Source organism: Diceros bicornis, chromosome 36 (genome assembly GCF_020826845.1).
Source record: "Diceros bicornis minor isolate mBicDic1 chromosome 36, mDicBic1.mat.cur, whole genome shotgun sequence".
Lineage (NCBI taxonomy): Eukaryota > Metazoa > Chordata > Mammalia > Perissodactyla > Rhinocerotidae > Diceros > Diceros bicornis.
The window spans coordinates 30,994,495-31,011,752 of record NC_080775.1 but is presented as its reverse complement, the minus strand read 5'-3'; the positions used below and the strand labels follow the sequence as shown (position 1 = coordinate 31,011,752).

The window sequence follows — 17,258 nt, the reverse complement described above, 5'->3', positions numbered from 1 at the left end:
AACTTTCAGTTTTCACCATTGAGTATGATGTTAGCTGTAGGCTTATAATATACGGCCTTTATTATGTTGAGGTATATTCCCTCTTTACTCACCTTGTTGAGAGTTTTTACCATAAATTTTCTTTCCTTGTGGTGTCCTCGTCTGGTTTTGGTATCAGGGTAATGCTAGCCTCATAAAATGTGTTTGCAAGTGTTCCTTCCTCTTCTATTTTTCGGAAGAGTTTGAGAAGGATTGGTATTAGTTCTCTTTAAATGTTTGCTAGAATTTATCAGTGAAGCCATCTGGTCCTGGACTTTTGTTTGTTGGGAGGTTTTTGATTATTAATTCAATCTCCTCAGGTAATCATCTGTTCAGATTTTCTATTTCTTCATGATTCAGTGTTGTTAGTTTGTAAGTTTCTAGGAATTCATCCATTGCTTCTAGGTTGTCCAATTTGTTGGTGTATAATTGTTCTTAGCAGTCACTTATGATCCTTTGTATTTCGGTGGTATCAGTTGTAACATCTCCTCTTTCGTTTCTGATTTAATTTATTTGAGTCATTTCTCTTTTTTTCTTGATGCGTCTAGCTAAAGCTTTGTCAATTTTTTTATCTTTAAAAAAACCCAGCTCTTAGTTTCGTTCATATTTTATATTGTCTATTTAGTTTTTGTTTCATTTATTTCCACTCTGACTTGTTATTTTCTTCTTTCTACTAACTTTGGGCTTCATTTATTCTACTTTTTCTAGTTCCTTGAGGCGTAAAGTTAGGTTATTTGAGATGTTTCTTGTTTCTTGATGTAGGCATTTATGACTATGAACTTCCCTCTTAGAACTGGTTTTGCTGCATTTCATAAATTTTGGTATATTGTGTTTCCATTTTCATTTGTCTCAAGGTATTTTTTGATTTCTCTTTTGATTTCTTCTTTGACCTATTGGTTTTTTAGCAGCATGTTGTTTAATCTCCACGTTTTTGGATTTTCCAGTTTTCTTTTTGTAACTGATTTCCAGTTTCATACCAACATGGTTGAAAAATATGCTTGGTATGATTTAAATCCTCAAATTTATTAAGACTCATTTCGTGGCATAACAAATGATCTATTCTGGACAGTGTTCCATGTGCACTTGAGAAGAATGTGTATTCTGTTGCTTTTGGATGGAATGTTCTGGATATCTTTGTTAATTTTATCTGGTCTAGTGTGTTGCTTAAGGCCAAGATTTTCTTATTGATAATGTGTCAGAGTGATACATCCATTGGTGAAAGTGGAATATTAAAATTCCCTACTATTATTGTATTGCTGTTTATTTCTCCATTTAGGGCTGTTAATATTTGCTTTATATATTCAGGTACTCCTATGTTAGGTGCATAAATATTTACAAATGTTATATCTTTTTGTAGGATTGAAGCCTTTATCATTATGTAATGACCTTCTTTATCTCTTATCATAATCTTTGTTTTAAAGTCTATTTTGTCTGATACAAGTATAGCTACCCCCAGCTTTCTTTTGGTTTCCATTTGCATGGAATATCTTTTTCCATCCCTTCACTTTCAGCCTATGAGTGTCTTAAAGCTTAAGTGAGCCTCTTGTAAGCAAAATATTGATGGTTCTTGCTTTTTTATCCATTCAGCCACTCTATATCTTTTGATTGGAGAATTTTATCCACTGACATTTAAAGTAATTATTGATAAGTATGTACTTATTGCCATTCTGGTAACTGTTTTCTGGCTGTTTTGTAGGCCCTCTGTTCCTTTCTTCTTTTCTTGCTCCCTTCCTTCATGATTTGATGATTTTCTGAAGTGGTATGCTTAGATTCTTTTCTTTTTATCTTTTGTGTATCTCCTATAGTTTTTTGCTTTGTGGTTACTGTGAGGCTTACATAAAACAACATATTTATAACAGTCTATTTTAAGTTGATAACTTAAATTTGAATGAATTCTAAAGCTCTACATTTTTACTTTCTCTCCATGCTTTATGTTTTTGATGTCACAATTTACATATTTTTATCTTATGTATTTCTTAACAAATTATTGTAGTTATAGTTATTTTTACTACTTTTGTCTTTAACCTTCTTACTGGCTTTATAAGTGATTAACCCACCACCTTTACAACATTAGATTATTCTGAATTTACTATATATCTACCTTTACCAGTGAGATTTACATTTTCATATGTTTTCCTGTTACTAATTAGACCTCTGTCATTTTAGCTTAAAAAGGTCCCTTTAACATTTCTTGTAAGACAAATTTAATTTAGTGGTGATGAAGTCCTTTAGCTTTTGCTTTTCTGAAAAACTCTTTATGTCTCTTTCAATTCTGAATGATAACTTTGTCATGTAGAGTGTATGGTTGGAAGTTTCTTTCTTTCAGCACTTTGAATATATTGTGCCACTACCTTCTGGCTTGCAAAGTTTCTGCTGAAAACTCTGATGATAGTCTTATGCAGTTCCCTTGTATGTAACAAATTGTTTTTCTCTTACTGATTTTAAGATTCTCTTCTTGTATTTAACTTTTGATACTTTAATTATAATGTGTTTTTATGTCAGTCTCTTTGGGTTCATCTTGTTTGGTACTTTCTGGGCTTCCTGAATCTGGATGTCTGTTTCCTTCCCCAGGTTAGAGAAGTTTTCAGTCATTATTTCTTCAAATAAGTTTTCTGGCCCTTTCTCTTTCTCTTCTTCTTTTGGGACTCCTATAATGCAAATATTGCTATACTTGATGTTGACCCATAATTCCCTTAAGCTGTCTTCACTCTTTATCATTATTTTTTTTCTGCTCTAATTGGATGAGTTCCACTGCCCTGTCTTCAAATTCAATGATCTTTTCTTCTGCTTCATCTAATCTGCTATTGAACCCCTCTAGTGTATTTTTCAGTTAAGTTATTGTATTCTTCTGCTCTGCGACTTCTGTTTGGTACTTTCCTATATTTTTTGTCTCTCTGTTGAAATTCTCATTTTGTTCATCCATTCTTCTCCTGAGCTCAGTGAGCATCTTTATGATCATTTTTTGAACTCTGTAACAGGTAAATCACTTATCTCCATTTTATTAAGATTTTTTTTCTAAGGTTTTATCTTGTTTGTTTGTTTGCTTGTAATATATTCCTTGGTTTCTTCATTTTCTTTAACTCTTTTTGTTGGTTTTGATGCATTTGATAAAACAACCACCCCTTCCAGTCTTGAAGGAGTGGCCCTATGTAGGAGATGAAACATATAGTTCAATTCTGCCCTAGCTCTTGGTTGTCTCTCAAACCTTTGTGATTGTCTATCAGCCTACTTTATTTTTTTAGTGGGTCCCAGTAGTTGAGGGTGTGCCAAGACTTGTCAGTGTCCCAAAGTGGAGGATCTCAATCAGCACCTCGATTCAGGCTGATTGGACTCCTGACCCTCAGGAAGCAGTTTTTAAAGTATTCAAATATACACAGTCCTGTGGGACTGCAAGCATAAGTCCTGCTGCCCACCAGAGCCAGGCAACCTAAGGTGTACCCTGAGTGACAGCTGCTAAAACTAGGGTGCCAGACGATGGTATAAGCTCATATCTTGGAGATACCAATGATCTGGAGTGAGGCAGGGGAAAGCACAAGTTGTTATCCACTAGTTTTCATCCTGGAGAGCACCCAATTAGGTTCCTAGATGTGTGCCAAAGCAGAAGCCTGCCCCTCAGGCTGAAGCTCCAGGACAAGCAAATAGGTCTCTTTCACGGAAAGACTTGGGGTGTGTTTCAGTCTGCTGTCTGCACTGTGTGCTGGGGGTGGCAGCCAGTCAAGAACTGTCTCTCCATTTGTTATAGTCCCATGGAACCCATGAACACAAGTCCTACTTACCACCAGAGCCATGTGATCAAGGGGTGTCCCTGGGTGGCAGTCACAAAAGCCAGGGCACTAGAGGTAAAAACCAGGGCACTGGATATGTGTACAAGTTCCCCTCTGGGAGATATAGGTGCTCTGGAGTTTGGCAGAGGGAGAGTGTGAAGATAGCACCTGCCCTCCAAAGTCTCTGGAGAGAATTATGGCTGGCCCTTAGATGTATGTTAATTAGAAACCTGCATCTCAGGCCACAGCTATGAAGATGAGCTAATAGGCCCGTTTTACAGAAACACTGGACTCCTCAGTCTGTTAGCTCTCTGCTTTGCCCTGGGGCTGGTAGCTGGTTGAGAACTCTGTCTCCATTTGTTATAGTCCTGTGGGACTCGTGAGCATAAGCACCTCTGTCCACCAGAGCCAGGCAATCTACAGGTGTTCCCCTGGGTGGCAGCCACAAAAATCAGGGCAGCAGACAAGAGTACAAGTTCCTTTCTGGGATATACCAGTGAGCTGGAGTGAGGTAGAGAAAGAGCACGAAGACTGTACCTGCCAGCCTCTGTCACCAGAGAGTATTTCAGTAGGCCCTTAGATGTATGTTAAATTAGATGCCTGTCCCTCAGGCCAATGCTTTAAGGTAAGTACATAAGCCTCTTTCACAGAAAATCTGGGTGCCTTTCACTCAGCTGCCTCTGAAAAAACTGTTTCTACAGCCCTGTGGGTCTTGTGGTTGCAAGCCTTGTTGGCTTTCAAACTAGATGTTTTGGGGACTCATCTCTCAGGTGCAAGTATGGAAATTTTGGGTGCCTGATATGGGGTTCAAACCCTTTGCTCCTCAGGGAGAAGATGGAGGTTTGAGTTCCCTCCTGATTGTGGGTTGCTGTGCTAGGGGTGTGGTTTATGGTGACGTTGTGGCACAACCTCTCCTACCCATTTTGATGTGAGTAAATCCTTCACCCGATGTGTTGGATTTGCTCAGCTAGTGTTTGGATTTTTCCGGGGGAAATTGTTCTATATATAGCTGTAGATTCAGTGTGTCCACGGGAGGAAGTGAGTTCAAGATCTTCCTATGTTGCCATCTTGAACCGGAATCATGGATGTGTTTATTACCTTGATCTTGGTAATCATTGCACAACGTATATGTATATCAAATCTTCACATTGTACAATTTAAACATATACAATTATTTCTCAATTAAACTTGGAAAAAAGTAATAATATACAATTTTATATTTAACTGTATAAATATTATATATATCTTTACAATGAATATAATTATATATATAAATATACAGATATAACACTTTTAGTACAGTGTGCATATTTTTGCAAGTATTTTCTCTCATTCTATGGGCTACCTTTTTACTTTTTAACATTGTCCTTTGATGAACAAATTTTAAATTTTGATAAAGTCTGTCTATTTTTTCTTTGTTTGACTGTGCCTTTGGTGTCATATCCAAGAAATCATTGCCAGATCCAATGTCATAAAAATTTCCCTGTATGTTTCCTTCTGAATTTTATAGTTTAGCACTTACTTTTAGGTCTTTGAGCTATTTTAAGCTAATTTTTGTATGTGGTGGAAGATAAGGGCCAAGCTTAACTCTTTTGCATGTGCATATTCAGCACTATACGTTTTCCCAGCACTATATGTTGTAACAATTTTCCTTTTCCCATTGAATGGTCTTGGCATCCTTGTCAAAAACCATTTGACCATATATGTGAGGGTTTATTTCTGGGTTCTCTATTCTATTGACTTGGTCTATATGTCTATCTTTATGCAAGTACCACACCATTTTGATTACTATAGCTTTGTAGTGAGCTTTGAAATTATGAAGAGTGAATCCTCCAACTTTGTTCTTTTTCAAGCTTATTTTGACTATTCAGGGTCTTTTAAGATTCCATATGAATTTTAGGATGGATTTTTCTATTTCTTCAAAAAACATCATTGGGATTTTGATAGGGATTACACTGAATATGCAGATCACTTTGGGTAGTATTGATATCTTAACAAAATTAAGTTTTCCAATCTATGAAAAGTCTAGTGTTGGCTAAGATGTTGGGAAACAAGTCCTTCATGAACTTTCTAGCAGAATTATTAACTGTGGTCACTTGGAAAGTAATTTGGCAATATCTATTAAAATTAAAAAACATACATACTCTTTAATGCAACAGTCCCAGTTTACATGCTCTAGTTTACAGACAATCACCACAGTATAAGTTATATTACAATGATATTTATTGCACCATTGTTTGTAGTAGCAAAAAAAGAATTTGTTAAAAATGTAAATGTCATTCTATAGAGAAATGGTTAAATAGGTTATAGCACATCCACATTATAGAATATCATGCAGCAACTAAAGGTGTGAGAAATAAAAGAAATCTATATTAATTTATCTGGATCAGAGGTGAGGAGGATCCATGCATCTGATCCTATCATAGTACTGAACCTTTGTATAGCAGTAAGTCTTTACCTTTATAGATAAGTTTTCTAACTGTAGAGGTCACAGCAGGCGTATTTTTAAATTTAACATTTTTTTTGTTTATGTTTGAATTTTTTGGATGCCCTAAAAAATGAGAATAGTGTTATTAAATTATCCCAGAAATGACCTGATTTCAACTTTTAAAAATTTAAAATAAATCTTAATCCACTTTTAAAGCACAGCTTCCTTATATTTTTTTCAATATTTTAGATAAAGCAGCTTTACCAACACAAATATTTTCTCTCTTGTTTTTCCTTATAGGGTATTTGATATTCATAAATACAGCCAGTAAGAGTGCAAATCAAGAAAAAGAAATAATAGAAATATCTATCGTATATAAAAATCTTAGAGAAAGAGCTTTTTTTACAGAAGGACAGTAAAAAAAATTCTTAAGCAATTAAATAGATATATTCTCAGATAAAGTTTTTATCTCTATTTGAAAGAGCATATCTTCATTAAAAAAAGAAGTTTATATTCCCACAGTGAAAAATCTAGTGCTAGAATGGAAGGAGAGGTGCTTAGATACATATGTAGATATGTAAAGATACATATTTTGAGCACTGTTAAAAACAAAATTATGTAATAATAAAAAGAGTTCCAATATGCTCATTTGGTAAAAAATACACTAAAATAAAAAGCAGAATGTGGGGCATTTAGATGGTACTTTCTTAAAGTTAGTGGGAAAAATTCACATTAATGTGTTGAATTTCCACAATATGTCTTGCAGAGAAATGAAACATTCAACTCAAATTCCTTAAAGCAAATGTTTGCTCAAAAAATATTTCTCTGCCATTATTTTTAGATTAAAAGGCTTGGCATTTTCTTGGAAAATAAAAACATCTATGGTAGCATCATTTCCATCAAATCCACAACAGAAGACCATTATTGTTGCTCTCTAATCATGGAGTAAAAATTTAGATAGTGGATTATTCAGACTATTTTTTAGTTCTTATTCTCCTCCTCTTGTTTCTTTCAGCAATATTACTGCTTATAATTAATACCTCTATCAAAGAGAAGGATTTGGCTTAGAAGAGGAAACCCAAATTATAGGTAAAACTAGGAGCTACATAAATGGATAGCAGCATTGTAGGTGATATCAAGTAGCAGGTGAATCTGAAATCAATGACATTTGCCTAAAATATACTAAAAGATTATCAATTTAATTAGGAAAGCAAACATTTGCTTGCCTAATTATGTCTTACTCCAGTTAACAGTCAAATTTATTTTATCTCTGAATTATATATCCACAGAATGGTAAAAGGTAGACAATGGATATGACGGTAGGAGAGAAAGAATAAAGATGCAGAGTTAGAATGGAAACTGACAAAAATATTCACAGCGTATATAATTATTTTGGGTTTTAGAGAACATGCTAGACCAAAGAAAAATCATCTACATTTTTTTTAAAAGTTCAAACTCAATATCAGTAGGAAATGTACTAGGGTAATGATTATATAATGCCTCTGGATAAGAAACGGAGTCTGTAAATTAGTCCTTAGATATTAATGGATATTAACGGATTAATGCATTGGATGGCTGGGTAGATAGTAATGAAGGGAAAGGGAAAAATGAACATAATGTTAATTTTCTTTCCCGCCAACTCTCATGTTAAGTCTTTCTATTGCAGACCATTCCTGGGACTGGACAAAAGAGGGACATATAACTATAAGGAAGAGGATTGTAAGATGGGTTTATCTCAGTCATCTGCAGGATCTTTAACAGTGAACAAGAAAGGAAGGTTGAGAAAAAGATGGAGTTCCAATTTAGTGGTGATGGGGAAGGAAGAGCCATGCCAGGGACACTACTCATCCGCTAAGAATGTGTATACGTTAGATGAGCTCAATTCAGCACTTACTTTCACTTATGTTTTGCTAAACTGGTTATAGGACTAAGGCTAGTACAATCTGGTTATATCCATATTATTAAAGCTTTATTGATTTAAAAAATCACATTGTACACTAAGAATATTAAAAATTACCTGAAGGTTCTTTATCCAGTGAAGGAAACTGGATGGTTTTATAAATGCTTGACTCAGCCCTAGGTGATCTGTGAAGTGCTTTTGAAGTTTCAGTCACATGGGGTGAAAAGTCCTTATAAGTTTCCTCTAGAAATATTCAGAAAACATGTTAGCTGTAAGATGGATCACATTTATAACTATTTTTAATACTTAAATAGTAAATTAGTTGCCAATAAAATAATAGTAAAGGAATTGACATAACTAAAATTATTTTTTGAGATCATTAATTTAATTAAGATAATAAAGATATATACATTTAGAAGGATAATTTTGGAGAGCAGAGCTAAGTAAAAGAGGCAGGTCTCAAAAGGCCATATATTATAAGATTCCATTTCTATGAAATGTCCAGTATAGGCAAATTTTAAAGACAGAAATTAGATTAGTGGTTGCCTAGGGCTAGGGCAGAAGAGGACTGGAGGATGATGGCTAAGAAGTGTGGCAGTTTCTTTTTCATGTAGTGAAAATGTTCTAATGTTGAATGTGGTGATGGAAGCACAACTCTGTGAATGTACTAAAAGCCGTCGAATTGCACACTTTAAGTGAATGAATTGTATGGTATGTAGATTATATCTTAATAAAGCTATTAACAAGATTAATATCTGACTTTTCATCACAAACAATGGAGAACAGAAGGCAGTGGTGAAAGCCAAGTGCTGAAAGCAAAAATTCACAGCCAAGAATTTTATACCCAGTAAAACTATCACTCAAAAATAAAGATGAAACAAAGACATTCTTAGACAAAAACAACTAAGAAATTTTGTTGTTATATTAGCAGACATGTCTTAAAAGAAATACTAAAGGGAACACTTGCGGCTGAAAAAAAATGACATCACATAGTAACTCAAATCCACATAAAGGAAGAAATAAAAGGAATCACCTTCAATGTGATTATATAGGTAAATATAAGTGACAATATACATTTGTTTACTATTTTCTTCAATTAACTGATTCAAAAGACAATTGCATAAACTGTATTGCTGGGCATCTAAAACAAAACTCAATTTTATTTCTATATACGAGCCTAGAATAATCCAAAAACTAAATTAGGGGAACAATTTTATTTGCAATAGCCTCAAAAAGAATAAAATAATAATAAATTTAACAGAGGGGCAAGCCTTCTGCTGAAAGTTACAAAACATTGCTGAGGGAAATCAAAGATCTAAATAAATAAATTCAATGTTAATGAATTAGAACACTTTATTTTATTGAAATATAATTGACATGTAACATTGTGTTAGTTTTAGTGTACAACTTAATGATTTGATATTTGTATATATTGCAAAATGATCACCACAATAAGTTAACATCCATTACCACACATAGTTAAACAATTTTTTTTCTTGTGACGAGAACTTTTAAGATCTGCTCTCTTAGCAACTTTCAAATATACAGCACAGTACTGTTAACTATAGTCACCATGCTGTACATTACATCGTTACTGGCCTCCCCAGTCTCTGGAAAGAATTATAGTCAGTCCCTAGATGTGTGTTAAATTCATGCCTGACCTTCAGCTGTTCTTTTTAACATCTGCAGATAGGCCTTTTTCATTAAAAGACTGTTTTCAGTCTGCTGCCTCCGGGTTGGGCCTTGGGAGGATAGCTAGTTAAGAACTGTTTCTCTGTTTGTTATAGTCCTGTGGAACTCATGAACACAGGCCCTGCTGGCCACCAGAGCCACTGATAGAGGGGTGCATCCCCTGGACAGCAGCCACAAAATCTGGGGCTCCAGATCTGTGCACAAGCTCCTTTCTAGGAGATGCTGGTGACCTGGAGTGAGGCCGAGGGCGAGTGTGAAGATGGCACCCACTGGTCTCCAGTCTCTGGAGAATATTGTGATCAGCCCCTAGATGTGTGTTAAATTAGAAGCCTGGCCCTCAGGCCTCAGCTTTTAAGATAAGCAAAGAGGCTTCTTTCATGGAAAGATTGGTTTCAGTCTGCTGCCTCTGCACTGGGCCCTGGGGGAAAGCCATGGTGAGTTAAGAAAGGTTATGGTTAAGAACTATTTCTTTTTTTTAAAATTATTTTATTGAGGTCAGATTGGTTTATAACATTGTGTAAATTTCAGGTGTACATCATTATATTTAGGCTTCTGTACAGACTGCATCATGTTCACCAACAAAAGTCTAGTTTCCATCCATCACCATACATATGTGCCCTTTACGACTTTTGCCCTCCTCCCATCCTTCCCCTCTGGTAACCACCAATCTGTTCTCCTAATCTGTGTGTTTGTTTGTGTATCTTCCACATATGAGTGAAATCATACATATTCCATACATATTTGTCTTTCTCTGTTTAACTTATTTCGCCTAGTATTATCCCCTCAAGGTCCATCTATGTTGTTGCAAATGGCACCACTTCATCTCTTTTATGGCTGAGTAGTATTCCATTGTATATATATACCACATCTTCTTTATCCATTCATCCATTGATGGGCACTTGGGTTGCTTGCAAGAACTATTTCCTAGTTCACTATTTCCTTGTGGATCTTGTGGATCCAAGCCGCATTGGCTTTCAGAGTTCGATGTTTTGAAGGCCCATCTCTCAGGTGGAAGTCTTAAAAAAATTGGGATACCAGATGTGAGGTCCAAAATCTTCATTTCTCAGGGAGAAGCTGGGATTTGTGAGTTCCCTCCCTGTTGTGTGTCTCTGTGCCAGGAGTGGGGTCTCTGGTAAGATTGTGTCTCAGCCTATCCTATTTATTTCTATGTGGGTTTTTTCATTTGATGTATAGGAGTCAACTCAGCTAGTTTCTGGATTTCTTTCAGAGGCAATTGTTCTGTATGTAGCTAAAGATTGGGTGTGTCAGTGGGAGGAGGTGAGTTCAGGAGTCTCCTATGTCACCATTTTGAACCAGAACTCTCAGAACACTCCTATTTTTAAGATGGCAATTCTCCTCAAGTTGATACATAGATTCAATAAAATCCCTATCAATACTCCAGAAGGCTTTTTTTTTTTAAAGAAATTAACAACCCGAAACTAAACTTTATATGGAAATGCAAAAGACTTAGAATAGCCAAAACCATTTGTAAAAGGTGAATAAAACTGTAGAGCATTCACTTCCCAATTATAAAATTTACTGTAAACTTTGAGTTATCAAAACAACATGGTAATGGCGTAACGACAGACAGATAGAGCTAAGGAAGAGAATTGAGACTCCAGTAGTAAACCCGTATAATTACAGCTAATTGATTTTCAACTAATTCAATGGAATGCATCTCTTTTCACAGATGGTGCTGGGACAATTGGATACCCACTTGTAAAAAGATGAACCTGAAACTTCATTTCCCACTATACAGAAAAATTAACTCAAAATAAATTGTATACCTAAATATAATAGCTATACTATAAAACTCTTAGAAAAAAACATAAAATTTGAAACCTTGAATTAGGCAATCATTTTTTAAATACAAGTTTAAAAGCAAGATCCATAAAATAAAAATTAATAAATTAGGCTTCATCAAAATTCAAAACTTTTGACTGCCACTAAGAAAGTTAAGACAAGCCATAGACTGTGAGAAAATATTTGCAAATCATGTATCCAGTAAAGGAGTTCTGTCCAGAATGTATAAAGAACTCCTAAAATTTTAAGAACTTAACACAACTTTACAAATTGGCAAAAAATTTTAAAATACATTGCACCAAGGAAATACATGAATGGCTAATAACCACATGTAAAGATGCTCAACATCATTTTTCATCAGGGAAATGTAAATTAAAACCACAATAAAATGTCATTTCATATCCAACAGAACGTCTATAATCAAAAGAACAGACAACAGGCAAATGTTGGCAAGGATGAGGAGAATTAGAAAGCTTCATACCTTGTTGATGTGTATGTGAAATGGTACAGTCACTTTGGAAAACAGTTTGGCATTTTTAAAAATAGTTAAACATAAGTTTATCATATAACACAGCAACTCTACTCCTAGGAATCCACTTAAGAGAAATGAAAACGTATGTCTTCACAAAGACCAACACATGAGGCACATTCTTCATTATAGCCAAAAAGTGGAATAAACCCAAACATCATCAATCTGTGAATGGATAAAGAATATGTGCTACAGTCATATAAGAGAATAGAAAGGAATGAAATATGGTACACGTTACAATATGGATGAACCTCAAAAACATGCTAATTAAAAGCTACACACACATAGTGTATGATTCCATTCATGTGAAATGTCCAGAAAAAGCAAATCTACAGACACAAAAAGCAGATTAGTGAGTGCCTGTGACTGGAAGTGGGAACTAACTTAACTAAACTGTCATGAGGGATACTACTGGAATCTTGAAAATGTTCTAAAACTGAATTAAGATGATAATTGCAGACCTAGGAAATTTACTAAAATCCTTGACTCATACAATTAAGATGGATGAATTTTATGGTATGCAAATTGTGCCTTAATGAACTGTTTTTTAAAAATAATTGCTAATTTGTACCTCTATGAGGAACAAATTTACCAACCAGAGTACAATATTTATGTACAGTTGTTTGTGTCTTTAGCCCTACAGTATCCACTCAAAGCTCTCTTTTCCAGTGACTTCAAGCTGCTCATTTTTGTCCACCCCACCAGTAAAGTTATGTCATACATTTATTCTTTGTCTTTTTTCCAGCTTTATTGAGATACATTTGACATAACATTCTAAGTTTAAGGTGTACAATGTGTTGATTTGATACCCTTACATATTGCAAAATGATTTCTACCATACTGTTAGTTTACACTTCCATCGTCAGATAATTACCATTTCTTTCTTGTAGCGAGAACATTTAACACTTACTCTCTTAGCAACTTTCAAGTATATAATACAGTATTGTTAACTATAATGACCATGCTGTGCATTAGATTCTCAGAACTTATTCATCTTCTAACTGGAAGTCTGTACCCTTTGAACAACATCTTCCCACTTCCCCCATCCCCCAGCCCCTGAAAATCACAATTCTACTCTCTGTTTCCATGCGTTCAGCTTTTTTAGAGTCCACATATAAGTGATATCATAGAGTATTTGTCTTTCTCTGTCTGACTTATTTCACTTAGCATAATGCCTTTAAGATTCATCCATGTTGTTAGAAATGGCAAGATTTCCTTCTTTCTTTATTAATAGCTGAATAGTATTCCACTATATATAATTATTATGTATACATATTAACAATATTATGTAATTAGTAGTAGTATATATAAAATAAAACAGCTATTTTGAATTCTTTATTGGGTAAATAGCACATCTCCATGTCTTTGGGATTGGTTACTGGAAGAGTATTATGATCATTTAGTGCTGTCATGTTTCCTTGATTTTTCATGTTCCTTGGAGTTTTGTGTTGCTGTCTTTTGTAGTCGCAGTCACCTCCTCCAATCTTTACTAACTGCCTTCAGAGAAGAAATACCTTCCATCAGTCATGCTAGAGATTCTGAGGCTTTCTCGGACCTTGAATAGATACACCTGCTTCACGCTTCTTGCTCCCTCTTGTGGCAGAATCCTTAAGCTTGTATATCTTCTCTGGATCCCGCAACACAATAAGCAGAATGCTGACAGCCTCCCTTTTAAAAAATTTATTTAATTATTTTATTGAGGTCATATTGGCTTATAACATTGTGTAATTTCAGGCGTACCTTATTCTATATCACTTTCTGTATAGACTTTATCGTGTTCACCACCAATAGTCTAGTTTTTATCTGTCACTCTACATATGTGCCCCTTTACCCTTTTTGCCATCCCTCCCCTTCCTTCTGGTAACTACTAATCTGTTCTCTTTGTCCCTGTGTTTGCTTATCTTCTACGTATGAGTGAAATCATATTGTGTTTGTCTTTCTCTGTCTGGCTTATATCGCTTAGCATAATACCCTCAAGGTCCATCCATGTTTTCACAAATGGCACGATTTTGTCTTTTTTTTTACAAGTGAGTAGTATTCCATTGTATATATATACCACATCTTCTTTATCCAGTCATCAGTTGATGGGCACTTGGGTTGCTTCCATGTCTTAGCTATTGTGAGTAATGCTGCAGTGAACATAGGGGTGCATAAATCTCTTTGAATTGTTGATTTCACATTCTTTGGATAAATACCCAGTAGTGAGATAGCTGGATCATATAGTATTTCTATTTTTAGTTTTTTGAGGAATCTCCATACTGTTTTCAAAGTGGCTGCACCAGTTTGCATTCCCACCAGCAGTGTATGAGAGTTCCCTTTACTCTATATCCTAACATTTGTTATTTCTTCTCTTGTTAATTATAGCCATTCTCATGGGTGTGAGGTGATATCTTGAATGTAAGACCTGAAACCATAAAACTCCTAGAGGAAAATACAGGCAGTACACTCTTTGACATCAGTCTCAGCAGCATCTTGTCAAATACCATGTCTACTCAGGCAAGGGAAACAAAAGAAAAAATAAACAAATGGGACTACATCAGACTAAAAAGCTTCTGCAAAGCAAAGGAAGCCATCAACAAAATGAAAAGACGACCCACTAACTGGGAGAAAATATTTGCAAATCATATACCAGACAAGGGGTTAATTTCCAAAATACATAAAGAACTCATACAAGTCAACAACAAAAAAACAAACAACCTGATCAAAGAATGTGTAGAGGATATGAACAGACATTTTTCCAAAGAATATATATAGATGGCCAACATGCACAAGAAAAGATGTTCAACATCACTAATTACTTAGGGAGATGCAAATCAAAACTACAATGAGATATCACCACCCTTTTGCTTTCCCTAAGATGGCACTACAGCTCAAGTTTGTGGTTTCTCTCTGGCCCACAGACCCTGGCTTGCTTTCTGCAAGTGCTCCCCAGCTATCCATGAAAGCTTGCTCTCACTACCACCCTCAGAGGCAAGCACAGGCAGCTGGCTGCAGAGTGGGGGGAGGTGTGGGTGAGGCACGTCTGTCACTGAGGGTGCCCATGGCCAGCTGGGGGGATCAGCAGGTGAGGCTTTCCCAGCAGCTCATGGGGAGGCTTCCTGCTGGAGTCCACAAAACAGTCAGCAGGAACCACATCCCTTTAATGATCTCTGAGAGTCTTATCTGCCACTCTCCTGATCTCCTCTCACCCCACAATTTAGTACTCTGGATGCTGCAAGAGAAAAACGAGTGTCTTCGATGGTGTCCCACACAGCTGGGGAAGCCTAGTGCTCATTCACTTGCTCTCCATTCCACCCCACAGGAGAAATCATGGGATGAGAAGGTCTCCCTTGGCCCTTGCTGTGCCACCTTGGGGGAAGTGTGATGTGGGCAAAGTCAAACTGTTCCTTTCATCCACTCCACTGTGTCCAAACTCTTATTTTTCACTCCAGTGGAGTGCTGCAAGTTCTCCTCTGGAAACCTGGACTTATACAAAAGCTCTCTTGTCTATAGGTGACTGACCAAGTCAGCGTTCTCCGGGTGCTCCCACACTGCAGTGGAGAGGGGCTAGAACCAGTTTGTGAGCTGTTGCAGGGTCCACAGCTGGGATGGAGGTCTGTCTGCCTATTACCTGATGCAGGTGGGTGAGACTCCTCCAGGTCCCTTGGCATATGATGGTGGATCCCACAACTCCCACAAAAGCACTTTTGTTCACGAATGGACACCAAATTTTTGTTGTTGGGGGAGCGGGGGAAGCTAGATGTATCTTATGCCATCATGATGCTGACACCACCTGTAATACATTTGTAACACAGTCAGTTCCATATGTCCCAGTCTGCATTCTGTCCTGGGATCTCCCAATATCCTGGTTCATTTGTTTTGCATGCATATTTTTATTGAGAAAATTATAATATAATTAAAATATAAGGTAATTGGATAATGGAAAAGACCACCTAAATATATGGATTATTGACTGCTATGTGCCTCTGCTTTTTCCTGCCTTTTTGTAGGAAAGTGCCTATTGTGGAGCCTATCCCTGTGTTGCTATTGTATTTTGTGTGTGTTTTGTAGGAAGTAACATCATAGAAGCTGCCTCTGAAAAGGAATATGGATCAAAAGATTGTGGTCTTTGGCCCTGATGCCAAATTTTAATGAGAATTTGTGGGGTTCTGGGAAGAGCACATATATTTTGCATGTGTGTAGGGGTCATGAATATTTGCAACCAGGAGGAACACTGAGGTGGATTTGTTTCAATAATGGCCTCAAGGTGTTCTTGACTTCTTGTATTCGTGTCCTCCTACACAACTCTGGTCTTGGCTATATGACTTTAGTGACTGGGACAAAAGCAAACAAATGCAAGCAGAGACCTCAAAATTCTTTGTACGTTGAGGCTTGCCCACATGCTGCTCTTAGAACCTGAAGTTACAACATGACAACTCCTAAGCTAATCTGCTGGATGATGAGAGATATGTTGCCAGGTCACCTCCGGTGCCACTTGGAAAGTTTATTTATTTATATTCTCTTAGCTCCCAAACCACCTTTCTCCTATTTGGTTACCACTGGGCTTCCTGAGAGTTTCATGTCTCTTTTTGGTTCCTGTGACCGACCATCACCCCAGAAATGTTTCTTTATCCCAGAAGCAAAAGTTATTTCCATGACATAAATGGTTTGTATTTTTTCCAACACTTAGAGAACCAGTTATATTTAAACTCTCACCACCTGAGACACTAGCATTGCCCACTCTTTAGAGGTATGTCTGAGACCCTCCTGGAGAATCAGAGACACCGGCACCAGCCAAGCTGTATCCTCCACTCAGTCTCCTTCAGCCCTAGGAGTGGCAACTTCTTCCCGAAATTGCTTCCTCCATGTTACCTTAGAATTCTTTTTACATTTTCAGTTACCTAGTTAACAGCTTTATACTTAGTCAACTAGCTTTTTCCTCCTTGTTCTCTTTTCAAACAACTAGTGAGGTTTCTATCTCTTGATGCACCCCAGCTACATACTCTCCTTGTCCCAAACAACAGCAAGCCATTGCCAGAAAGGTGAGTGAAGCCACTGACCACAAGCCGACCAACGATGCATAAGTTAGCCCAGCCAAAACCAGTCTACATTGCCAACTCCCAGATCATGAACTATATAGTTACT

The 17,258-nt window shown here is 36.4% G+C and overlaps 1 protein-coding gene across 1 annotated transcript in view; it reads right to left on the bottom strand.

The window, feature by feature from the left end:
• Positions 1-5,874: 5,874 nt before the first annotated feature.
• Positions 5,875-17,258, bottom strand: part of CCDC7 (coiled-coil domain containing 7) — a 403,315-nt gene continuing 391,931 nt past the window's right edge. The window contains 3 exon segments of the mRNA XM_058532824.1: positions 5,875-5,900; positions 6,241-6,333; positions 8,228-8,353. Of these exon segments, the coding sequence (XP_058388807.1) occupies positions 5,875-5,900; positions 6,241-6,333; positions 8,228-8,353 (245 nt within the window).